General features: G+C 41.9%; 3 protein-coding genes across 3 annotated transcripts in view; all 3 read right to left on the bottom strand.

Moving 5' to 3' along the window:
- Positions 1-1,601: 1,601 nt before the first annotated feature.
- Positions 1,602-12,182, bottom strand: lrit3a (info leucine-rich repeat, immunoglobulin-like and transmembrane domains 3a; the record flags this gene model as incomplete). Its single annotated transcript, XM_083785765.1, has 4 exons — positions 1,602-2,746; positions 5,376-5,681; positions 9,708-10,174; positions 12,061-12,182. 4 exons carry the CDS (start codon positions 12,180-12,182, stop codon positions 1,602-1,604), a joined length of 2,040 nt encoding a protein of 679 aa, XP_083641891.1.
- A 5,623-nt stretch (positions 12,183-17,805) lies between these two features.
- Positions 17,806-27,420, bottom strand: part of gpm6aa (glycoprotein M6Aa) — a 36,132-nt gene continuing 26,517 nt past the window's right edge. Inside the window, exons 4-7 of the mRNA XM_083785284.1 lie at positions 24,693-24,846; positions 23,916-23,992; positions 23,466-23,531; positions 17,806-20,235 (exon numbers count right to left, since the gene is read on the bottom strand). Of these exons, the coding sequence (XP_083641410.1) occupies positions 20,083-20,235; positions 23,466-23,531; positions 23,916-23,992; positions 24,693-24,846 (450 nt within the window). The 3' untranslated portion in view covers positions 17,806-20,082. The remainder of the gene's footprint in view (positions 20,236-23,465; positions 23,532-23,915; positions 23,993-24,692; positions 24,847-27,420) is intronic.
- LOC310873016 (F-box only protein 6-like) lies at positions 25,653-26,474 on the bottom strand (the record flags this gene model as incomplete). The annotated part of the gene is made up of 1 exon (XM_083785285.1): positions 25,653-26,474. Exon 1 carries the CDS (start codon positions 26,460-26,462, stop codon positions 25,653-25,655), a length of 810 nt encoding a protein of 269 aa, XP_083641411.1. The 5' UTR covers positions 26,463-26,474.

The following is a 27,420-nucleotide window of genomic DNA, read 5'->3' as shown; positions in this document are numbered from 1 at the left end:
GTTATATAATAATATACATGTGTCATATCGAAAGCTTACGTCAGAAATACATCAGTGTAACTTCACGGCTATCGTTTCTTTGGTGTCAGGTTGTATTGTTTAGGAGAAGCAAGTTCACAGATTCATATGTTAACCTATTAATTGTTTGATTAGCATACATATAACCTTACATTTATTTATTAGTTATTTTGGGGCAGCCTTAGTTGATTTGTGTTTTCTCTGATTAGATGTGGTAGCACAGCACAGGTATCATTCATGAGTTTACCAAAGGTATAATTCGTCAAATATTCAGTTTATTAAAAATAAATTCACAACATTGTTCACGTACAAATACATTTAGTCGGAAAGACCTGGAAATATATATTATTAAAAAAAACACGTCTGGTTTTTATAGAATAAGGCAACAATTGCTTGAAGCAACCATGAGTTGTAACCGATAAAGATCAGTGATGTCATGACATGTTTGTAGCCAGTGTAGAAAACCACTGATCTGGGCTCAGAAGAGGTCGATCAGTGAAGCACACGCATATGGATATAAAAGCATGGATGGGTCATAGAATGTGTGTCATATATGTCCTACAGTATTTTGCTCAGGGATTGATGCTTGTTGTTATGGATACCATAACCCAGTTCAAACATTCTTTGCTAGTGTACACCCGCTACAATACCCCTTCAGCCGAGTATGCCCTTCAACAGCACAATGCATTCTTCCTGATACTGATGAATTGTTGGTGCTTCTGCTTTAGCTTTTTCAACACTGTTATTTTATTATTATTTCATAACAAAATATATATATTTTTAATATTAATATTCAAAAGTCACTAAGGCCAGGTCAGAAAAGTATGCAGTGAGCTAGCGGGCAACTTGTTTTTATTGGCGGGTGGCTGACTTATTGGCAACTGGTTGTATTGAAAATATATGGCATATGAAATATTAATCAGTTTACAGATTTAACTGATTTCATGAATTTGAGATAAATAGTTAGCCAGTAAGACGCCTGAGGGCGAGAAGCGAGCGTGCATGCATCCGCCTCATTGACGGCAGGCTGCTGGGCGAGCGCTGGCGCTTTGGCTTTATGGGGGGTCAGATCAACATGGAATTAATTCTGTACTTCCCATATAAGAAGCATGTCTTGAGTGTACAGGGTTTGATGAGGACAGATCAACATATGGATTGTCAGTAGACACAGAGAGACTTGTGGCATTTATAGATAGATGACCACGCCCCACTGTGCATGAATGTCTTGTGTTTACCACACCAGTCGGTTTGACTTCTGACGGTTTAATAAAACGTTTGGCATTTAATGTAATAAGTCTTTCTTTAAAAGGTTTTGTTGAAGTCCAACAATAGTGTGGTTCTATGATGCCAACCATGTCAACATATTGAAGAATGTAAGGCTCCATAGGTACATACAAATAAGTAATTGTATTGACTGAGTTTTATCAAACCAACAAACCCCATCTCCACAAGTGTACGCAACAATCTTTACAGGCTGCCTTTGATCAGTGAATTATTAACATGTTCGTTAATAACTCAGCAATGTCACGTAAAAAGGCTTGTTGAAGGCAGTGGGTTTGCTAGATGGCTGTCGTCCCCTGATGTCAACAGAGAAACTCAGACCTGGAGCTGTCACTCCTATAGGTCTCATGGGAGTCAATACTGGACCTGGAGCATAGCAACAATCGATCTGACTCTGACTGAGTCGGTCTCCTGGGCCACATCTGAGGTGGGGTTGGGTGAGAGTTCGAGTTCGAGTTCATTGCCCTTTGTTTCAATGTAATGGTCTCAAACGTGACATAGCTGTCGTTCTGCAACTCCAGTGGGTCCGGAGGTGAGCTGCTGCTCTGGCTGTACAGACCCAGGATCTTATAGAGCAGTAGGGCGATGAGAGGTAGCACCACGATGCAGGCTGCAGTGCCGATTACCAGCAGGAGCCCATTATGATCTTCCACCTCTATGATTTCCAACGTGTAGAAGTCCACACAGGGGTCTTTACCCACAGTGTTTGTTGCCACCAAACACACAGAGTACTGTAGTCCAGATACCAGTCCTTCCAGTAACACCTTGCCGGTGCCGGCGGTGGTCTCTACTGTGTCCTTGATGTCCTCCTCACCGTACGCCGAGTACACGACGGTCAGTGGGGAGTCACTAGGCATCCCATCGACTGTCCAGAGCAGCACAGCGCTGTCCGACGTCTCCTCCACGACGCTCAACTCTCTGAGCGACTTCGAAGCGTCTATCTTCTGGCTCTTTTCGTCCGCAGCCAGTTTTCTTCCATTTACTCCTTGCTGGACCGGGGAAGGTCTACTAACGGGACCTTTCTGTTGACTACTGCCGTCGCTGGGTTTCTTCTTGGGGGGCGGGGCGGGTGTGGCGGGCGGAGCGGGCGGTGGGGCTGGGGGTGGGGCGGGGTGTGTGGTGGTGGGTGTTGTCGTCGTGCTGGTGGTGATTGGGGGAAGAGGGGTCGTGGTCGACGAGGGCGAGACGGAGACGTCCGACGAGGTGACGCTTGTTGCGGCTGCATGGCCTGTTGGGCCCGTCGGGCCGGCCGATGTGGTCCCGCTGCTGGCAGTCGGCGGGATGATGGTGGTCTCACTCTCAAGGCCAGCAATCTCAACCGTGATGGTGGCAATGGCTTTGCCCGCAAAGTTCTTGGCCGTGCAGCTGTAGTTTCCAGCATCTGTAGCCATGACCCCATTTATGCTCATGATGGACCATTGCACACCGTCCGCTGGAGATTCCTGCACTGTTAAAATGACATACAAACATGGAAGTCAAATAACGGCAAGCATTATCAAATGTCTCAATTCCTGACCTGTTCTCTAAATGATTTAACAGGGTAAACTGGGCTATTAAGGACATTTTAATGTATAATATTTCCTACACATCAGTCATGGCAGTACTTTATATATATATATATATATGGCAGTACTATATATATATATATATATATATATATATATATATATATATCCCAATTTAATCCCAATTCCTGATTACCGGTGTACTCAGTGACTGCTAAGTTCTAACTCTTACAGTTGTGGGTAGCGCCTCCAAAAAAATGGTTGGTATTCACCCTTGCTTTGAGTTGCTTAGTGGATTGGATGATTGCACTCTCCCAAAAAAAAACAACAAAAAAGACAAATACACATATTGGCAATTTTACACTCGGAGGTAGGGAACCCAAGCCAGTAGCGTCTGGAAGATCCATTCGCATTACGCAGCCACAACAGCTTGGTATGGTATGGGGCAGTATCTCTCTCACAGGCATGTCATCGTCAATCTCAATGCAGTGAGATATCGGGATGAGATTCTGGAGCCAGTTGCGATCCCATATCTTCAAAATCTGGGACCTATACGCCATCCTCCAGGATGACAACGCTTGCCACCACAGAGCTAGGGTCATCACAGAGTAGCCTACCTCCAGAATTTGGGAGTGGAGAGGATGGAATGGCCTGCCGTGAGTCCAGACCTCAACCCATTTGAACACTTATGGGATCAGCTTGGACATGCTGTATGTGCTAGAGTGACCAACAGAACCACGTTGGCTGACTTGCAACAAAACCTGGTTGAGGAATGGGATGCCACAGCAAAAAATGTGGCTAGGTTCGTTGACCAGAGAAGAAAACCAGCATTTACGGCACTGAGGTTGGTTGACCAGCATGGTATTGGTGCCAAGCTGTTGCAGCTGCTTTTGGATCTTCCACCCGCTACTAGGGTTCCCTATCACTGATATAATGTGTGAAATTTGCCAATAAGTGTTTTTTCCCCCCCTTATTACTGTGGGAGAGTGCAATCATCCAATCCACTAAGCAACTCAAAGCAATTGTTGAATACCAACCACTTGCCATTTTGGCATTTCTTTTGGAGGCGCTACCCACACGTTTAGCTGTGTTGCTCATTCCACGAATGCCCGAACCTTACAACCTATACCTCGTTGTAAAGGTGACTAATCAACAATTTAAATGATATAAAATACAATACCAATTGGTATTATTTAAGTGGAGAAATAATGGACCGAAGTTAAGTTTCCAAACTTTTGTAGCTGAGTTTATATACAGTACTTAGCTAATCTCTCCACAAAGATAATTTACAAACGCAACCTTTCCCCTATGGTATTGGTTTCTTCCAAAGATTGTGCAACATAGGTAGCCTATGCAGGAACTCATCATTGCCTTATTTGTCTACAGCTTAACAATGTGTTGCTGAAGAGGTTAGTAGAGCATCAATCAACCCTTTTTTAACATGTGAAAATGAAATGCAATTGGCAATATGCACATGTCAGCATATGTCAGCAGAAAATTGCATGCACCCCGACTGATTTTTGGGGTGCGCGGTGCCCTTGGTTACATGCTATTCCTTCAAGTTCCACTGCCCACTAAACAGGTTTCCTGACTAACCTGTAAGTCCTAGTGCAGTGACAGAAATCACCCTTCCCACCCGGAATTCCCTCCTACAAACAATTCGCGCTGTGCTTCCGTAGGATGGCCACTATCCAATCCTACATTAGACATCGTAAATATAGGTGCACAAGAGCGAATGGCGATGTGGTGTGCATATGTAAATGTTCAGGTCGAAAGCAGAATTTAGAGAGGGTGTCGTATTTCTTTCCGCTTTTCCGAAGCCAAAAGCACAAGAGGAGAGGTGTATGATATGTATTACACAGTGTGGAAGACTTCACTCAACAGCTTAACTCATGAAGATCAATGACTCCCTCTCTCTCCCTCCCAAAATCCCATGCAATATTTTTCTGTTTGTATTCACTCTCGTTTTGAGCTTCAAGTGCTGGCAGGTGTGCGACTGTCACCTGAGCATGGGTTCTGCAACTTTGTTTAGAGTGTGTGTGTGTGTGTGTGTGTGTGTGTGTGCTCCAATCATCCCTTCAGGATAAGTCAAGTGCAATAGAGCAACTGGGGTATTTTGCTCATTGTTTGGGGGGCGCTAACCACATGGTTAGCTGTGTTGCTCATTTCACGAAGGCGTGAAATCTCCTTTGGAATCTCACTGAACTAGTTGAAAAACGGCTGACATGCCAATATCTGGTGTTAAAAGCTTGACAGGCTTAGCAATGGGCTAATTGTTTTAGTTGAGACGACCCCCCCCCCCCAAACCGGAGGCACCACAGAGGATTCAAACCCGTAGTCCCCGCAGTGATAGGCAGGAACTTTACTCCTGCACAATGTGAGCGCCTCAGTATTGGAGTGCATTTTCTATGCATATCAAAAAGCAATTACATTCAGTCAAATCAGAAATTATTTTAAGACATTGAGGTGTACTCTGCCATTGTTTATGCTTTTCAAAAATATATACAATAGTTAGTTTATACGTGAGTATATCCTCTGAGAGTATGCTGTCGGTGTGTACTAGTGTATTACTTGTGTTGTCGACAAGAGAGCCATTTGTTGTGGTCCAGACGAGGTTGGGGTTTGGTAAACCCGTGGCATCACAGCGCAACAGGACGTTACTGCCCATGGTAGACGTGATCTTTTTGGCAGAGACCATGATTGTTGGTTTGACACACTGGTCCAGTTCAACACGTTGGAAAGGGACACCAGACAGATTTTCTGGTTCCACACAGATCAGGACCCGGTCCATGAGAATCACAGGTGTGTCCGTCATCTTGGAAATCTCGAGCAACTTAGAGAGGCGGCAGACACACTGCCAGGGGTTGTCCTGCATACCTGATGATGAGAGATATGATATAAAGTATATGGTTTGGTAGGATTACTTTGGAATCAGTTGAAGTGGCTGTCTATTCAGTTCAATTCAAAGGGACTTTATTGGCCCATGCAGGAAGCATGTTTATATTGCCAAAGTAAAGAAATGTACGTACAGTTTCAGATATAGACCTAATAAATAATGAATAAATAAATGTGTAAACGGATATGTAAACAGAGCTGTGTCATACGGTAATAATTGCAATCCCACAAATGATGCTTTTGCTGTTTAAAAACACATGTAAACACAGTATAGTATACATGTATATAAGTAAAGCTTAAATAGGTTTTAAATTAGAAGAAACCGCAACCACAGTATGGGCCTGGATTGAGAAAGGGGTCCCAGGCTGTCCTGCTGAGCTCTTATGGTGGGGGATGAAAATTGCCATATTTTAAAGACACTCAGAAAATCAAGCTTACTTGACAAAGTAACTATACTATATCTCTACATGGGCATATTTCAACCTACAACACCAAATAACACAGGAAGGCTGTTTGAAAACACCTTACACGCCAACGTTCCAATATAGGCCTATAGGCCTACTCTTCTCCCTCCTGGCTCCCAAGCTGTGGGATAAAGTCCCTCTCCACCTCACCCCCTACCACTCCTCTCTCTTTGTATTCATTCCTGTCACCCTTTGATAGATTCTAGTTATACAATGAATACAGATGTTGGTTACTTAACATATGTTTTTGTCATTAGGTTTGTTCTTGCTTGACCGCAAATGTTAAGAATGTTATTTACAGGATTGTTCTACATTCTTCTATTTGCCTTTTATATACTATATGTGACTATTTACCCTGCCATTTGTTGACTGACATTCATGCTTACTCTGATAATGATTTGTACATACAACGGAAGTCCTGCCCTAAAGACAGGCAATGTATTGAGCGGTCCCTAAACAAGACAGTTAACTGCTCAAGTCTGACCACTGGGTGAAGCTGAAAACTGAATAGTATTATTAGGTCTTTTTTCTTTTTGTTTTATACCCTTACCTCATTGACTTCAACCGCTCCTGTACACACTGTGCACATGAAAGCACGTGTAGGAAAACCGTTAACCAGATTAGCATGTTCTTAACGGCGGCCAAACACCAAAGCTGGCCTTCGTCCACTATGTGGTATTAAGTCCCTCCTTCCATCAGCTCCCTCCCATGTTGCCATGCACTTTTATAAACCAGTAGTATGGTTATAATGCACTACAGCAGTCTTCATACAACACACTGAACTCGCTTGCAGTATGCATCCGTTTAGATTCCGCTTAGAAGTCCTTATGATGTTCAGAGAAATACCACAATTGCTTCCCCTGGGTTCAGTTAATTGGTGAATGTAACCTTTATAGGCCTACTAGAACAATATATTTATATATTTTTTTAGTTACGAGTTAGATACTTATAGTTAGTTAGATTTAAAAAGTTATCAAAGACAACAGGTGTTTTTGCTACAGTGTAATCTGTTTCTCCTTCAAGTAGTACGGCCAGTGCTTTTTCAGTAGGGATTAGCTCTCTTGGCGTTAAAGACCCTCTTAACATTATCCCTCTCTCCTGTTTGCAACAGAGCTAAAGAGGCCACACTTTCATCTCCATTGGCATGTTGTGTATCTCTCATGCAGCAGCAAGGGCTTGAAATTAATCATTCTCGGTAGACTTTATTCAAATCACTTACTAAATAAAAATAAGAGTCCTGGCATTTGAAGGTGGTCAGGAAGGTGGCTTTGTGAATTTATGATACCGCTATTTAGTTCTACTTGATAGTGTGAGGATCGGCTACATTTAACCACTTAAACCCGATATACTTTGTTGACCGCGGACCCGGGGTCCCCTCAGCTAGCGGTCCGTACTTGGTACCCTTTTTGCCAAGAATAGGCAGTCTTATCTGCTGTTTTTTCACAGAATGTTCACATATTATAACATGTCCAGAAAAGGGACTCTAGGGTTCATGTAGTTAATTTGAGCCGCAAATCATCGATTATGGTGATTGTGTGCATGAAACGGTATGCATGCATAGAGATGAGTACTTTTAATAAATCCCATGGGTCACATGACTTAACATTTGTTGTGGGGTTAGTTCAGATTTTTCGACTTGAAATACTTGCCATTAATATAGTGGTTGCAAAGGTTTTAATTGATTGACTGAGTCTGGGGTCTTTTTTATTTTATTCACCGGAACACCTATTGAAGAAATATCACTAATATTTGAAGTTACATCATGACAAGGTATCATGAAGATCCAACCAATAAATCAGTGGAGCTGAGTGTTATTTACCAGAGTTGCGGACTCAACTTTTTCTTCATCAACTACACACAACCCAAACCTTTACCAAAGTGTAATTATGCATTAAAGAGCTATGAGTGTTAATTGCATGGCTCCAGATTCAGTAGGGAGACTAACCCCTCATTCAGTATTATGTTAGAACCCTGTTACCAGATCACTGTTCTATAGATACATTATACATACAGTATATATCCTGTTCCGATATAATCCAAAATCTTATGTCTGTTGTCGTCCTCTCCTGACAAAGAAAGCTACAGTAATTGCAACGATGTACATTAAGTATAAGTGTGCTGTCTGGTGTCTGCCCGACACCAGGGTCAAGAACCAGCTCCAACCACTGCAGATGTTCTAGTTATTAAGCACATATTTGGACCCTAGCATCCCTTTCCAAATAGGCTCTGTGCATAACATTACAAGGGTTTCCAGATGGCGGCATACACATTTCCTGTTCCGGTTCGTTTGAATTGCTCTGCAGAAGATTTGGAAACACAAATCTCTGCTGTCGCACTGAAACCAGCTATGTTTAATATATATGTTTATAGCTATATAATAATAATAATAATAATAATAATATAACGGTATATATTTTTTTAAACATGTTTTTAGAACACAATACTGCCTTATCAAAGTTGGTACGGTGACTTTATACATTCTCAGATACTTGAATGTTAAGAAGTTAAGACGTTTTTGTCCATTAATGTGGAGATAGGATTTATTTCATTCTGATTTCATTATTCTAATCAATTAAGGAAAAAACAGCTGGAGTTATGTGGCTTTACAGACAGTTTTATGAGTTAGAGTTAGGAGATTTAGTCAAAATCGCTTTTTAATACTTTTCATTGGTTCAATATTGGTAAAACCCACACAGAGATGTAAAGGGTGTCCAATAGCACAGAAAAAAGAATGAAAAGGTCTATATAAATAAACTTGACTGATTGATATGTGGGTCAATTCGGCTACCAAGCCAACGCAGGCATGGGGAAATGAACTTGGAACAGAAAATGACTTTGCCAACTTCTAGAACCCCCTGGAGTACAGTTATGCACAGACCCTATTGTGGGCATGTCGTAACAGGTGAACATTTGGCAAAAGTAGCCGATCTACTAGTTCACAACACGTGAGCTTGTAGATTGGCTATTTTTTGCAAAGAGAGACCTCTGCAAGTGCAGACCTCCGCAACTCTATAAACAAAATTGAGTCGTAATTTCGCTGTGTACAAGATGTGATTTTTCCATGTTTCCTGCACAAAATATGTCTGGAATATTTCCCACTGAACTGGATTATTATAATATAATATGTTATTAAAGACAGCCAATTATTTTATGATTATTATTATAACAATAAGTGCAGACAAGCACATCAGATTATGTATTCAAAGTGTGACATTAAATTAGCATAATGTTGTTACCGCTCCCAATAGACCCAGAGCAGTGGTAATACGTCATCCTCACTGCAGTCGCTACCTAGATTTATGATGCACTTCTAATTAACAGCCCTATGTAGGAACATAGTTTCTACTTGCATCCAAGACATGCATTTGTGATGGACGAGTGGAACACAAATGTATCCCCCTTGTAGTGAGACAGGCAGTAGAAGCGCTAAGAGGGAGCCCCGGAAACAACGGATCCAGAGTGAATGAAATCCCGGTCCTGGAAAGATGAAACGCAGGTCCAAAAGCCAAGAAGTTAAAACTTTACCCCCCCGATTATTGCTTACCTAGCACAATTTTCTGCGAGGTATTGGAGCTGACAGGCATTCCATTGTAGGGAGGCCAGAGATCCATAAATTCAGGGGGCAGGGTCTGCAGTCTATTGCTGGATAGATCCAAGTATGTGAGTTTGGAGAGGTACTGGATGGCGTCCATGGGGATGTTGTGCAGCCGGTTGTTGTGGAGGTCCAGCGTTTTCAGCCGAGGCATCTCCTTCAGTGACTCCCAGGGGAAGTAGGAGATGCTGTTCCCGTCCAGACGCAGTTCGTGAAGGACCTTGAGGTTGTAGAAGCTCCCGGGGTCCACGTAGCTGATGGAGTTGTAGGTGAGCCACAGGAAGCGCAGCTCCGACAGGTAGTAGAAGGCCGTGGCCGGGACGCGCCGCACGGCCGTCCGCTCCACGCGGAGTTTGATGGCGTCCACCGGAACGTTGACGGGAATGAGGGAAGTGTCCGGGTCGTTGCAGAGCACCGTCCTGAGAGGAAGCAAAATGTGTACATGTTTCATGGGTTAATCACTTAAAATGAAGAGAAGAAAGTAGTCCGTACACAGGCTTGCGGACTTTTAAGCTGCCCTGTGTGCTGTTTTAATTTTATTATAATTTTTTTCTTTTACATTTTTCTGCCTGTAGCACGTTGAGATTTGTTTCAAATGTAAAGTGCGTTATAAATAAAATGTATTATTATTATTATTATTATTACTTTCTTCTCTTCACTGTATTTACCTTAGTCCAGCACCAGCCAGGAACTGGATGTGCGCAAGCCACCTGCTTTTTAAATGAATCACTTAAAACCCTGTAATAATGATTTGACTTTGGTGACTCTGTACTTAGTCCTCTCTTTTTCCCCTCTACACTACACAATCTCTTTGCGGAAAATAGACACCCCGACAATCTACAATCTAACAATGTGTCTCATGACTCGCATTGCAACGTGCCTTGAGCTTTATAGATCTGCTACTTTCGTTCCCCCAGAATAGGGATGCTACTGTAGGTTTAAGGTGGTAGGGTATAGTGGTGCCAGGTTACGAGTTTATTCTCCTAGAATTCTCTTACAGAAGAGCTTTCTATGATCGCTACCAATTGACCAGTCCCTGATAATATTGCTATGGGCCTGGCACTGATTCAGTACTGCAGTTGGTAAATCTGTTCCAGTTCCAGTACAGTTTGTTTTAGATTATATTGGACAGTGCAACAACTGTCCCAGAATTAGCTTTAGAATTACATTTAGGGTTAAATCTGTAGTCCCTGTAAAGTAAGGAGGCACACTGTAGTAGCTCTTTGAACATTATGTATAGTCAATAGTAGTCATGTAATGATTTAATTTAAAATATATATATATATATATATATATATATCATGATGCAAAGCATAGCCCAAAAAAAGAAGAAAATACAGGATCTAGGAAAACTGTGTACATAATGGTCAGTCATTTGCTACTGTATTTAAAAAAGGATAAGAGAAAATACAGAATTGTAAAAATAAATAAAAATGAATAAAGGAGAAAATACTGGATTTGTTTAATAGAAATAATTTGGTCGGTCATTTGGTCTTTTGCTGGTTGGTTAAAGTATGTTTAAAGCCAACATGATGTTCTGCCACAGTGAAAATGCTCAGGGGTTCTCCGCCAAGTGTACATTTCCTGGCAGGGAATCAATCCACTCACCCCCAGGAGTAAAGATCTAATTACCACTATGGAAAGACCTAATTACAGACCATACGTCTGTGTTGGCAGCGTGTCTGCTGTTGGATTAAACAAGGAATGAGTATTTATGCACGGTGGCATTTCAGGATGATGCGTCATCTACAGTACTAGAAAAATGACCCAATTGAGTTTTGGTGCGCAGTGCGATGTTTAGGGAGATAGAAGCAGATCTATATTAATAACTGAGTCCATACATAAAGACACGATAGGAGTTCTTGGCACTGTCTTGTTAAAGGAACACTGTGGTTTGTTTGTAAACAAGCATGCAGTGAGTCTCCTGTATTGGCTTGAAGCTATGGTGTCCAGTTTTAGGAGAACGTTGTTCATTATCACAAACCCTGATGGGAATGTTGAGTAATAACTTAAGTCAAGTCTTACGTTGAGTGGTATTGCACTTCAAAGCATTATATAACATTGATCATAAGGAGTCCTCTTAGCTAGTCAGCATTACAGTGTTCCAACACTGTAATGCTGTGGGCCCATACTTTCATTCAAATGTTGTGGTAGGCGATATTCTTGATCTTGAACAATGTTCAGCTTAATTTAATAATGTCCCACTATAAATAACGTTCAGCTATATGGGCTTTTAAGGACAAAAGAACAATGTTGCCAAATAGATAAAGAGTTTAAGAAATTGTACATTTGTCAGTGTAAATACCTCAGTGCCGCTCCGTCTATGCGTCCGTAGAAGCTACACGTACATCGGGACGGACAAGAGGAGTGGACCAGGCCGACTAGCCAGTAGAGCAGCACGGAGACATAGAGGACACGGAGACGCATGGTTCCACCGAATGAGGACAGGTCAGGAGCCGTCCGGATGATAAAACATCACCACAAACACCCACAGATGAAGCAAACGTAGGGAGAAAAAAAACACCCTAAATAAGACCAAAAATAATAATTGTTAGATAGCAACGGGACACCTGCTGAAGATCTCCTTGCAGGTGACCTCTGGGTGTGATGTGTCGCGGAGGGAGGGGGTGGGGAGGATTAGCAGAGGATTTCTCAAGGGTTGACTGGGTCACTCACCCCGGAGGTGGGGCTGAAACGCTCCCTTGGGCATGGCGCTAATCGTCTAGTTAGCAGCTACCTGATGTGAAGCTACAGGAGAGGATTCCCCTCATGTGACATAGCCACACCCCTGGATAACACGTGGTTGTCAACTCCATTCTCTCTCTCTCTCTTCCCTCACTCCCTCCCCCTCTCTTATATTAACCTGGAATGATCTGTACGAGGCCTGCAGAGCATGCATGTTAATTCCGTCGCAGGAAAGTAACGTCGCATTGTCTTCTCATACTGTACGTCCATACTCACACCCTCTGTAACGTGACCGCACCTACCTGACCGTCTTCTCAGCTCTCTTCACCATATCTCCTGCACAGCAATGCTTATATCACCTTCTGTGATTTGGCTTCTGACCCTAACACTCTTGCGTTTACCGGTTGCAAACAATATGTTTAGTGGTTGCTTGTAAAGTTGGTGAATTTGGGATTCAAACTTATTCTGTGTTGCATTCTAAACACACAGAAGTCGGGATGGAACGACGGAAGTTGGGAATTCATACACCACTGCAGTGCACATTATCACTTACATTGGTGCAGCAACAGCACGAGAGTGATGCAAAGCTTGGCCAATCTGTGAAGCCTACTGTACAGTATGTGTTGGGTTTGTGACGTCCTCCACAGACCTGTGGACAGACGGATACAGACACTTGTGGTTTTTGAGGGCCCTCCAATATTCAGCTATAGTGTAGATGTAGATTCTTGTCCTATAACATGAAATGCCATTGACATTCTTGTCCTATAACATTAAATGCCATTGACAATGAATGGATATAATTTACGTCATATGTGTCTGAGCAAATCGGCTATTTTGTGTATAACACAAACATTAAATGCCGTTGAATGAATGGAGAATTTACGTCAATTTACAATTTAGGCATTTATAGCAGACCCTCTTAATCCAGAGCGATTTACATTGAGCAAGAACAAAAACATGGCGATACATCATATACTGTACATAAAGACGGAAAAATACGGAAGCTACGATCATAACAGTGGAATATATCTATATAATGAAACTGCATATATACTATATAGTGCTATGTCTACATAAAATGCTATCTAAGTTACATAAGTTGAGCCTTTGCATTCGCCTGTAAGTTCGTTGGGCGAGGGCGAGTGCTACAGCAAGTGCTAGTAGGGGCCAAGATGGAGTCTGAAGAGGTGGGTTTTCAGACTGCGGTGGAAGATTGGGAGAAGAGTTTCAGACGTGTGGAGCGCTGTCCCGGCGTTTTTAGTGAAGGTACATCCAGCTTCCCTGCGTTGGCTGATCTGAGTGAGCGGGAGGGTTTGTAGGGTTCGATCAGACGTGCAAGATATGGGGGTGCCATGCCTTTGGTTGCTTTGAATGCCAGCATCAGAGTTTTGTATTCTGTGCGGGCAGCGACCGGGAGCCAATGGAGGGAGCGGAGAAGCGGGGAGACATGTGAGAATTTTGGCTGGTTGAAGACCAAGCGAGCTGCGGCATTCTGGATCAATTGGAGAGGCTTAAGTGTGCATGCCGGTAAGGAGGGAGTTACAATAGTCAAGTTTTTACATGACTGATGTCTGGATAAGGAGCTGGGCTGACTCCTGGGTGAGGAAGGGTCTAATTTGTAAAATGTTATAGAGTGTAAACCCACAGGATGACAGCAGTAATGTGTGCTTTGAACAAGAGCTGACTGCATGTCCAGGACAACACCAAGGTTTTTTGCCGTTGGGGCTGAGGTTGCTGAGGTTACTAAGGCGTTGTCTATGGAAATAGTTAGCTCCCGCATGGGGCAGGACTTAGCTGGGAAGAAGAGAAGCTCAGTCTTGTCTGGGTTCAGCTTGAAGACATCCACTGTGAGATGTCAGCCAGGCATGCAGTGATGCGCTCTTCCACCTGAGTAGCAGAGGGGGGGGGGGGGGGGATAGAAACAGTTGCGTGGCATAGCAGTGATGGGATAGATTGTGAGCAGTGATGATAGTGCCAAGAGATTTAGTGTACAGGGAGAAAAGGAGGGGGCCAAGTACAGATCCCTGTGGGACCCCAGTTTGTAGGGTTCGGGGGGATGATAGCAAACCTTTCCATGAAACCTGGTAGGTCCGGACGGTGAGGTAGGACCAGCAAATCCCTATTTTTGTACTAACACAAATATTAAATGCCATTGCCAATGAATGGAGAATATACGTCATATGAAGACGAGCAAATCGGCTGTGTTCCTCCTACACGTCTTGGCATGAAGCTCGGATTTGCTTGATGCCAATATGTACAGACGGACAGACAGAAAGGCAGACAGACAGACAACAGACACAGGTTTCCTTAGATGTCACTTAGATGCATTTAGATGGACGGCTCTAAATGCCTTAAATGTTAATTTGTTGCAGAGGGCCGTGTTGTGGTTGCGTGAGGCCCTTCTGTCTGGCACTATGGTGTAAGTTGTAACATGGGGTGTGATTTATAACATGACAGAGAGTACTAGAGGGGTGGAGTGGACAGGGGCCGCCTCTCCCTACAGTGTCTGAGAGCCCTACAACAATGAATCATTCCTCCCACCCCCTCCACCTAGAGATAATGGGGTATACTGGAGCAAACGCGGACGACAGATTCTCCCTAGGGAAGTCCTTTGTGCCTGTTGCGCTGAAAGGTTACAACGAGACACACAACGGCCGCTTGGCTACAGTAGGACAATCAAAACATAATTTATTTTAAAAATAAACCTCTCTGACCTTAAGACATTTCTGAGTGTATCTTGTGCTGTTTGTTTCACATCCCACGCTTTCTTGCACTGACCATGGACACTTTTTTTGTTTGGCTTTGCACTGTTGTAGTAGTAGTAATACACTTTATTACAAGTAAGACGCGCAAACGCGGGAAGCGAACGCAGCTCGTGAGTGTGTGGTTGTTTGTGTGTGTGTGTGTGTTTGTGTGTGTGTGCTACAGCTGCGCCCTGTGTGTGTGTGTGTGTGTGTGTGATTGTGTGTGCTACAGCTGCGCCCTCTGGTGGCGGGCGGGTGGTGTCACAGCAGGACAGACACACACACACACACACACACACACACACACACACACACACACACACACACACACACACACACACACACACACACACACACACACACACACACACAGACAGACAGACATGATCTGCAGGGTCTCATAGTTAGTGCTCATTGCATTCTCAATCATTGCATTCGCAATGACGCACTGATCGACTGTATGTTTTAGTTTGTCCTTGTTTGCCCTGTGTATTACTTTTATTAATATTCTTATTCTTATTATTGTTTCTTTAAGCACCTTGCTTTTCCTTCTGCCTTGTTTCTTCTGTATACTACAGTACTTTTTTTATCTGTCTTATCCTTACTTGTCTGTTGTAACCTTAACTGCTGTGCCTCACACACACACACACACACACACACACACACACACACACACACACACACACACACACACACACACGCGCACACACACACACACACACACACACACACACGTTATTGTATAATAAAGCTTATACTATAGGTAGTAACGACCAAGCAATCTGATTAAAAATAGACTGTCACCGTTGCCCCAAAATTTCCAGAACGGCCTGTTATAGCGCCACCAGATTCTGTCTGTTCAAGATGGATCTGTCTGATATTTCATATTCCATCCTAATTGGCTAACATTGGCTACATTTACATGGACAGTTAAATCCCCTTTTCATTCAGAATAAAAGTTTAATCCTATTAAAAGTTGTCATGTAAACACCTACAAAAACTTAAATCGGAATGAAATTGGCCAATCTTTCTGTGCATGCTTGTTTCCATGGAATTGGTATGGCTATATTATGCTCTTGTTTTGCGATTAATTATAAGAAACTAGACATGTTTAATTTCACATCTCTGAGAGCAACCTCTCATAGGCTACAGGATACATCAAATAGTAGCATGGCATAAAAGTGTTTTTTTATTATTATTATTATTATTATTATTATTTAGTTTTACCTGAAATGTAGTGGAGTAGAAGTATTGGGAATTGGAAATACTCAAGTAAAGTAGATTTTTTTTTTTTTTTACTTTAGTAGAGTACTAAAGTTAACCACTGGACGTAAACATATCCGCCCCGCCCCCTATCCAATCAGAAGCCTTCCCAGCCCCAAACCTGATGTGGAATGAAATAATGGGATTTAAAAGTATTGTCCATGTAAACACTCATTCGGAATGACCATTTCCCCACGCAGCAAAAAACTTACTTCTGAATTAATTAATTCTGAAGTTTTCATTATGAATGAAAAAGCCCTCATGTAACCGCAGCCAGTGGCTTTCAAAGTTTGCAGGATTGGCCCTTTTTAAACAAAAAGCCTCACATCATGAACGCAGGAATATATCCCACCCTTTTCACATTGGCCTGTTATAGCGCCGCCAACAGTTGGATTTTTGTAAAACAGAAAAGGCCTCAAATCATCCAATCCAAATCAATGGTGTAAGAACAAAATATGTCAGCCTTTTCACATTGGCCTATTATAGCACCACCAGGAGGCCACAACCTGATGGATACCTGTGCACTTTTTCTAGTTTTATGTATATTTTCTCAGAATATTTTTTGCATATGGGCACTGACTCTTGAGTGCATCTATCTCAAACCATGCTCATCTATCTTCATGTCAATACTCTATGTGACACATGTTTTCTTGTCTGCAACCATATACTGTATATTCATTAGCCATTTTCAAACTGGCATTCCTATTTTGGGCATGTCATTATATACAAGCATCAACGTTACATTCATTTGATTTGTAGATCTGCATTTTGTTTTTAAAAAAGTGGGCCACTCTAGTTTTCCCTCTGATTTGAATGCATCTCTGTTACATATAAAATCAATGATCAGTTCCTTAGTTCCTTAAAACATAGTCAGTGAGAATTCCCATATTCTGATTCTGAAAGTTGGAGAAGGGACAGCAATGCAGTGTTTCCAGAAAGTTTAACCACATATATGTCTTTCTGAAAGCTCCTGCACTTGTCGTCAGTGTACATGATAAAGAATATTGGTGAAAGGATGCTCCCTTGTGGTGAGTGAGCCTGTGGATATACAGACTAGGGGCTTAAATATGGAAAGTGAGGAGGACATAAACAAAACACAATGAACAACAATGCATGAACTATACACTACATCTCATCTCATACAGTATACAAAAACATTCAATTAAAATAGAAAAGTCTTATTTTGTCCTATACAGACATACAGAAGAAATTATTAAAAAAAACATATTTAATTTGAGTTTTATTATAATAATCAACTTCAACTACTAATAATACCTCCAACTATTAATAGTAATACCTAAACTATTATAGGAACAAAAGCTTCACAATAGAACAAAAAATACACCAGAGTCATTGAGTATTTATTAACAAGTACACAAGTGAATTTTATTTATGCAAGCAGATTTGATCGTACAGGTCAAATAAGCCACTTCAAGCTGTTGGCACATGAATGTACAAAACAGATTCAGTTTAAAGCCGGCTACTAAGCATTCTTAGTGAAAGTACAAAAAGACTAATACGAGGAGGAAGCTGAAAGCGTATACTTTTTTTTCAGATCATTACCGAGTAAGCAACGTTGGTACAAGTATTAGTTTCTTAAGACATGTTTGAGAGATCATCACAAACTAAGGAGACACAACTCAAAGACTACAGGCTCTATTAACAGTAGCATAATGCGGTTAGCAGGGATGGGGGTAGGTTTTACTGCACATATAAACAAAGGGTTGATCCAGCAAGACGGTCAAAAGTGTAAAAAATAAACAAGTGAAATAAAAATGACTTTTTGAATCAGAAATACTATACTTATTAATGCATGTCCATGCCACGAAAAACATCTAAACTGACACTCGTTATACCTAACGCACAAGTTATCCAACTCGGAGTTGAACACCAATGATCTTACATCTAGAGAGAGAGAGAGCACAGAAATGGTCAAATAAGTGCAATAAACTAGTTTTTTGTTTTGTTTAATTATTTAAAAATACTGACAAAACTGACAAAATATTGCCAGGCAATGAAAAGGCCAGGTATTATGTCTTCTGGTGTCAGTGGGATGTGTTGGCAAAACAAACCGGAACTGGTTACTGGTCATGGACGAAAAAGTACTGGTACTGTACTGTGACACAAACATTTCCCACAGCTCATTACTCCACCAAGAAGTGCCATTACACCCAACACGTCTTTTATTTATTTTTTATCACCAAGGTTTTTTGATAATAATTTATGTTTTTCCATTTGAGACCGATGAGGATGGAGAGTTTGACTGACTTTCCGTGATCCATCTTATGCTTAATTTATACCATGCCATGCAGCTGTGTCTCACGCAATCGCAGATCTAAAACCTCACACCATGTCGCAACGCATTGTGATCTTGTAGATGTGGATTGTCTATATTTGGTGCGCGACACTGGCATGTCAAAGTGTAAATCATGCTTTATTCTCACAGGTGTTGTCCTGAAATTCAAGTGCTTCACATATAGGTACGCTTTTGATATCAATATTTACAGTGCAGAGTTCTGCAAAGAAGGAAAACAAAACACTGGATTCATAATAGTATTATTTATAAAGTTCAACTTTTTAGGAAATTATGCATGTTTGCATGTGCTTTTTGTGGCTCATGATTAATGACAATGGAATCATTCACAGTCCTAAAATACATTTTAAACTGCTGCCATTACCCTTGTATTACAAAATAACCCATAAAGTGGTTAATCGACAATTACTGACTATTACTGTCTTTGATATTGATCTTTGTTGCCTGTTTAACAGGCTTGGCACAGCTAGCAATAGCAAATACTTGGTTTACCTCTATTAATTTGGTATCTATCATTGTATTGTCTTGCTATCATTTAGAAAAACAAAGAAAACGGTAAGATTTGAATCCCTTTCTCATCAAAGTGATTTGATCCCTGGAAATAGCATATTTAAAAGGCTTACGTTGATTTATAGTTGCCTTAGTGAGATTTTAAATATTAATATTTGAGTCTCCATAACTCCCTAGCCCGTCTCTTGCAGTACATAGTTCTTCATCATGAATCTCCACATGGAACACGGACATGAGAGAATGTGCGTGGGCTTTTAAGCTCCAGTTGACCCCCTCAGAAATCAGCAATAAAATAAATACACTGGGGGAAAAAAAGTGTAAATTGTAAATCGCATACAAAAGTGTGTAAAAACAAAGCAAATGTACTGTATACTGTATGCAAATTGTCGCTACGTGTGACACTAACATTTTCTGAAATACAACCTGATTAAGAGAACTGGTCTTCGGGTTGGAACAGAAGATTTCAAAAGGGCCATAATGATGATGATAATAATAATAATAATAACACAGTCCATGAGAGAGGTAAAGGGCCTTTCATTTTTTTCAACTTGAAATGCTGTTTGTGGTGGCGGGGGGAGGAGGAGGGCCTTATGTGATGTCACCCCACCCCCACGCCAACTTGGTCATGTGACGCACCAGTGACATCAGCAGTGGCTGCGGGCCCCGCGTGCCATCCTTCCCCATGTTTGTCTGGAGGGGATGGTGGAGAGAGAGGAGGAGAGAGAGAGTTGTAGTAGAGAAAGTTGAGAGAGGAAGGGAAGGATGGATGGGGGGGTTGGAGAGGCAGGGCCAGGCCTCATGCTATGGGCATTTAGGTGTAGGCATTGAGCCGCTCCTTGGAGCGAGTGGAGTGGATGTCGTGCAGCTCCTGCTCTTCTTTCGACTTGATGTCCTCGTACTTCTGCATCCGACAGGCGTCCTTCACATACGCCCAGTTGGCTGAGAGGACCATCAGGTAGTGGATCTGAGAGAGAGAGAGAGAGAGAGAGAGAGAGAGAATGGTGATGATGATTTACAAGGCATGGCCAGATCCACTCATACACCTTCCTGCATACTTTGATCAGCCAACAATGTGATGTCCCTCTCTTCCCGGCTATGACACCCTGACCATTACTCCAATCATCCTTGGCTCTTCTCCCTCCTTGTGCCCCCCCCTGTCACGACTCACTGAACTGAGTGTATGTCATTTAGATAGATTTACTGCATCAATAATAGGTTTTCTAGGTTATCGAGTAACACTGGCAGACAAAGAAAGTACTTGCATAATCCACTTTTTCATTGGTGTGTGCCAATATAAAAGTGGAAAGCCAAAACCTACTTTGTCCTTCATTGATTTTAAAATATGGATGTGTTGGTAAATTGTGGGGATTTCTTTCACTTTTTTCACGTAACTGCTTGTCCACCAATGTTATTTAGATAGCATGTTGTTTAGACAGATTTTAGGTTTGGTGATTACCTGGTATCCCAATGACTTGGTACTGTAGCAACACTAGTACATAATTGTTTTTCTTTGCACTACAACTTGACCATTTACCCCGTCATGCGTTGAAAGGGTTCAGGACTTTTTCACAAATGTTGCACTCTGGATAAGAGTGTCTGCTAAATGCCTCAAATGTTAATTGGGACAGAGATAATATTAATTTGAGGTTTGATGAGGTAGAGAACGGAGAGAAATTATGTCCACGTGGCACATCTAATTTTGCCCTCTCATGTCTTCTCCTCTCATGGTTTGTCATGTTTGTCATTTAAACCCTGTCATCAATTTTCTTTTCTCATAATCTTATGTTTAAATTGAACGTTTCATGTTATCTCACACCACACCACAGCCTATTTCTTCTCAGGGTCTTTACCAACCTCCACACATATATATATATATATATATATATATATATATATATATATATATTATATATATATATATACTGTATTATGTGTACTGTAAAAAATCTCATTTTAATTGAACAGTGGACAATCATCAGTGGACCAGCAGGTGGCGGTATTGTGCAAAGTTTGGTCCTTATTTCATTGTTTCCATGGCAGCAGAGTGAATGTATTGTGTTTTAACGGCCACTCCTTTCACCAGCAAGCACCTTCTTTTAGGAATATTTATTATTGCTTATACTGTATTGCAGTAAACAACTAGGGCAGAAAAGCAGAAATACTACTACGAAACATATGATTATAAAAATTAATAATAATAACCTGGGCAATTATCACTCACTTATACATTTCTTGATGAGCCATCTGTTAGAACTGATGAGTTTTTCTCGCATGGCTGAACATGAAGCCACTCTGCACTGATTTAGTGCCCAGTTGTGAGGCCAGGCCAGCTGTCTGATGTCGCATGTTGCCATGTGTCTTTGTTCTATTCTTTGATTGCCCCCGTCGATGGTGTTTAGGTTAAAAGAGATGTCGGCTTCTCGCCCACATTTTGCACCATCATCCTCCTCTGAGGAGCACTATTCTGTTTCTCAGAAAATGGCTCCTCACAAATTAATGAGCGATGTTGGCAATAAGCTCTCAGCTTTTCTTTTCCCAGTTTCCATGACAACACTGTGACATGCCCAGCGCCTCGGAGAGAGCGAGGGAGGGAGGGAGGGAGCGAGGGGAGAGAAGAAAGCCCCTCGTCTTTTTACTGCGCCAAAATGCTTTCGCTCTGATCTTATACAGGCAGCCAGAAAGCCATGCACTGTCAACAGTCACCCCTCCCGAAACAACAATCATCACAAAGCTAATCACCATAAATGTGTTGTCAATCTAGAAACCATGTCTTTTCCCACATGAAGAACAAGCATACTGCTTTCGATTACATTCAATTAACTATACTCATTAATAATTACAGATTAAACATTAGTTGTTCATTTGTTATTCCTTAAGGTATACAAGATGTGAGGAAATAGATAGCCTATACACTATACCTGGAAACTGTTTATTTTTGTCTGTCAACAACAACACTTTAGAGGGTAAGGTACCCATTTAACCAATTAAAACATAGTGAAAATAGCACATCTACAAGCTCAAAATGCATCATCAGTTTGGGTTATTTTTTGCGTGTAATAGGACCTAGGTGGTATTAAATACAGGCTGTTACTAATGCATTCATAACTGCAAATGACCATGTAATGAATTAACCTCTCAGTCCTTGTCTCGCTTTACTGTTATTTATACAGTTTACAGCCTCAAAAGTTCATCATTAGTAATTCATGTAAGTATACTATTGACAATTATAAAATTATTATGCTATATTAACTGGTTATTTAATCTATTTTACTCGCATACTTGGTCTGTAATTAAAAGGCTTACTCTTTCTTTCATTGAGTCATTTACGTGCCTTGTTCCAGAGTATTAAACCATGGATTAATGGAACATCGTGCAAGTAATCTTGTGTACTAAGTACTGAATGACGCAATTATGCATTTAATACGGTGTTGTGCACCAAAAACAGCACAGTAACAATATAACACATTGTACAGCACTACCAACTTAGGTTTTATTTAAGAGACAGTTCATTATGTCAAGTATGTCCGCTGGTATGTTCCCTGCTCAGCATTTCTGTACCATGTGACTTGAGTTGAACACACATGATGAGGAAAATATTTAATTCCATGGTACGGATATTTGTACTTATATATTCATCTTTTCAAGTACTAAGTATTTAACCCACACGACTAAAGCTTAATTCATGCCAGGAGGTGTGACCGTTAATTAATTTCAGCAAGCAACACTCTCGTGCTATGGAGTATGAATTACTGTAGATGTCAATCCAGGTGGACGGTACATAGAACTTGAACTGTGTCTACACCATGTGACATATTTATTTACGTATGCATAGTTCTTAGCCTCGCAGATGTATAAACAGTTATTTGTGTGTTTGTCGATATCAACCATAATCTATGTACACATCCATAGTTACATAACCCATTCTGACCGGGCACCCATTTTGGTGTTGGCATCATGTTATGCTTTAGCTATTTAAAAATAGCAGATCTACATGCTCATATCGCGCCACCGAGTGGCGCGATACGAGCTTGTAGGTCTGCTATTTTTTGAAAAATCGAAGAACGACTGACATTTTTAGAATCTGATCTCAGGTCAGAATGGGTTCATCAGACCAGTGTGTGTCCGGCGGAAACCTCGTATGAATCTGATCTCAGGTCAGAATGGGATAAACAAACGTGTGTTTTGTGCTCTCACCATAGCGATGACGGCAGCTCCTGCTCCGGCCAGAGCGCAGATAAACAGGTGGAACGTCATGTCCAACTGGAGATGAAACACACAATACATTATTATTGCTAGCTTTCTTAATCTACTCTGATTTAATAGCCTGTGAAGCTCAACAACATCCACGTTCACAGTTGAAAATCCTGCAGTGAACATTATAATTAACTGTAAACGATGCTGCCCAGTATTTACATTATAAAGCTACAGTACAGTAAAGACTAATGTGTAGTGATTCTGTCATTAGCCACAGCCTGGTTTATACTGTTCTGTACTCGAAAATAGCTGATCTACCGTCTCCACAAAGGACTCACCAGTTTGTAGATTACAATAGCTATTTTTGAAAAATTTAAAATGAACAAAGGAGTTTATTAATTTAGTTGTTCATAAAAATGGTTGACACGGGTACAGGTTATTTTCACCTACTTCGTTGGATTCACACATCTTGTAAAACTTCTCAGATCCAGCACAAACAGTTTTGGCCTCAGCAATGGGAACGATACCTGAAAAAAAGAGTCCACACTCAGGTTCTGATCAACAGTAGAGCATCCCTTAAAGTTCAAGTTCACCACTTTGAAATTGAGGGTAATTAGAGCACATGGTGCTGGGTTTATATGATTGCTACCAATTAAACGCCCACAGACGATTTTCTTTTCTTTCTCTCGTGCAAAACCTGTTCTTCTGTGATGAACTAGACGCATTTCTAATTGACAGCATGCATGTTTCATGCTCAAACACAAACATAACATGTTGTCTCTCTCTCATTAGCAGGCAACAGTGCAGCACTATCTCTCTCTCTCTCTGTTTCTGGCACAACAGCACCCCTACTGGTACTCATAGTCATACTGGTGCTCATAGTCACGTAGGTTAACGTAAGACAGGTGAACACACGGACACGGACATTGCTGTTCTTTGGAGTGGTTGCACCACTCAAAAATAGATAAGGGCTGGACCAACAAGACAGATGGAAAGAGAGAAAGACAGACGGACAGGGAAACAACAAGAAGATAGAAAAGAAGAAAACAATCAGAGGGTGGAAGTTGAGGATAAGTAAGAGAGAATCAGTGCAAATAGATGAGTGGAGAGAGACAGATAGAGATTCAAAACTAGTCTAGTGAAATTATCGCCCGAGGACAGTCAGCCTGTGTCAGAGAGAGAGAGAGAGCGACAGGTCCAGAGGGACAGTTGGTGTAGCCTCCTCACCGTACTGGCGTGGGTCCAAGCAGAGCTGTGCTCCCTCCAGCACTGTGGTGTTCTGGCAGATGGTCCAGATGTTAAAGTACATGAAGACAGGCAGTGACGTGAAGGCTGTCACTCCCAACCAGGCTAGCATGAAGATGTACGTCAGCATGATGAACTGGAACACACACACACACACACACACACACACACACACCCCGTTTAATTTAAATTGAACAAGAATGAATTGCCTATCTACTACTAAATGCTAAGCCATATGACATGTCTTACGGTATTGTCTGCTGTCTGAATCCGTGCTCTGCATTGTAATTTGAGGCCTTTATCGGACCTCTTCTTCAAACGTTATCGTGGCTAGTAGCAATATTGTCCATCAGTTTGGTCTCAAACAACATACGGTATATCAAAAACCTCTGGTTGGATTGCCTCCTCCTGGTTTTGTGTGCTTGAGCAAGATACTGAGCACCTAACTGCTCCCTGAGCGCCCCTAGGTGGCCACTGCTCCTAATAGTTAGGAGGGTCAAATGCATGGAACAAATTTCCCCACAGGGATCAATATAAGTTACCGAATTGTCACGCTTTCTCGAGGATGACCTCCATTGATTTTGGTGACCTCATGGCCTTTCTAATAGCACCGCACTTAGGCCAAAATTTACTCTTGCCTTTAATGGGTAGACCGTCATGCAACTTGCTACTTAATGGCCTTTCATCTAGTGCCTCCCTTAAGTCATACTTGTACAGGAGCAGCACGGCCACCAGGGTCTGCTAGCAGAGACTCTTGGTGATGCTCTTCCCGTACAGTGTGTGAGAAAGTAGAGATGGCGTCGTCATCTTCCTCAGTTACACTTGGATGGCTGTTGATGGGTAATGTAATGTAATGTAATGACGATTTCCTGTATCAGCAGGGAGCTGTCAAAGGGCTGGTGATGGACAGATCTGACTTCTGACTACATGAATATAACAGAGCTACCGGTCTAGTGATGGACAGATCTGCACACAACTGTTGGTCACCCGGATTCCATACCATCCTGCCCAAAATTGTGTATCTTTACCTCCATGAACAAAACGTATATATCGAACTCCTGGTCCATAGTTCTTGAACACATGGGTCATCTGATTCCATTTTTGATCATTCCACTGATCAAAGCGAACCGGGGCAGGACCAAATGTCTGTACTGGCTTATTTTTTTGATTCAGCAACTCCACACGAATGTAATATACACTTCCACAATCCCAACGAGGTGCATACCAGTCTGATATGGTGATATCTGGCTGAAAGTTGTCCATGAAGGAGTCGTTGTAACCCTCTTTCTCCAAATTGATCAGCTGGGCCTTCCTGCACATTCGATAAGAGGTCACAAACACTTTCTGGACAGCCTCATCAGGATGTGGAACCAGGGGATTGTCAACTTTCCATCGATCTCCACCATTCTCTACAATTTGCCAGCCATTGAGTTTTTGTTCTCCTCGTGGGTTCTCCAGAAGATTGCGTCTCTTCTTACACAGGAAGTAGAACAGTCTCCAGTCATTGGGGACTTTGGCGGCGTCGCAGGGCTTAAAGCCGTCTCGTCGACATCTCTCTCTCCAAAGAGACTCACTGTCCACCAGTTCCTTCCATTCACGACAGACCAACCGGCAAACACAGACCAGGTCATGGGGAGGGAGGTTCATGAAGACCTCCTTCAGGACCTCCCAAGGAAGACCAGTCAGCTGACCTGTAGAATTAAACTGATCAGGACCATCTGCAGCTACTGCCAAGATCTGTGGGAGACCCATGGCTCTCCTCTTCATTCCTCTTAACACACTCCAGTTAGTAAATGTGTAAGCTAGTATAGCTAGCAACGTTATAAGTTACTGTACGTTAATGTTTGCAAACGTGCGGAAGTAACGTCCAGTCCAGTTGTAGAGATAAATAAAGACCAAAATGCACATTCAAAACATGCAGACCTCCCTGAGGGACCTGAACCAACGGTACATGTTCGTTTTAACGTCTGTTCTTTACTATGTAATAATCCAAGTCCTGCTTCTTCTTCTTACTCTGACTGCCACATTTTATAGGGCGACATGACGTCGTGGCCTGACGTCACGCCACTGACCGTTTCCGTGACAACAATGGGCATTCCTTGGATGTCCTATAGGATCTCAACCTGACTGTGGCACAGATACCAGGTGGATTCCTGTTCTAAGAAAGGACTCGTGCAGTGGTGGCCAACTGTGGGGCATCAAGGGCAGAGTGCAGAGGAAAGTGAAGGGCAGACGCAGCAGAGCGGACTCTGCTGGGACCTGATACTAGGTCAGCAGCGGAACATAATGTATCCGTATTTGTTTGGAGCGAAAACCTGCTTATGCTCTGCCTCACATACAGTAGAAACTGCAACTAGACACTATACTGTACATTTAGTGCTTGGACACAGCAGACAACAAACCCTGCTCAGCCACAGGGAGGAAAAGCAACCACATTATGTGGTTTTGTTGGTACTGGGAGTACATTAGGTTAGTTGTCCACTGTGGGTGGTTTTATTGATGCAGCTATTTGTCCAGAAGCCATATGGACCGTTTTTTGTTCTTTTAGATGAGAATTGAAGTTTGAGTTTAGATTTTTGAACGTTGGTACACTTTACTCGCATTCCCCACAGTATCATCATGAGGAAGGATCCTCTCCACATCTCACGCTTAGGGGTCAGAGTGCAGGAGACACCGTGGGTCACAGCATAACAGGACGTGGTCTGGTGGC

This window comes from Protomyctophum parallelum, assembly GCF_964188405.1.
Source record: "Protomyctophum parallelum genome assembly, chromosome: 16".
NCBI classification, from domain to species: domain Eukaryota; kingdom Metazoa; phylum Chordata; class Actinopteri; order Myctophiformes; family Myctophidae; genus Protomyctophum; species Protomyctophum parallelum.
Note: the sequence above shows the minus strand (reverse complement) of the source record. Positions and strands in the feature narration are given on the sequence as shown.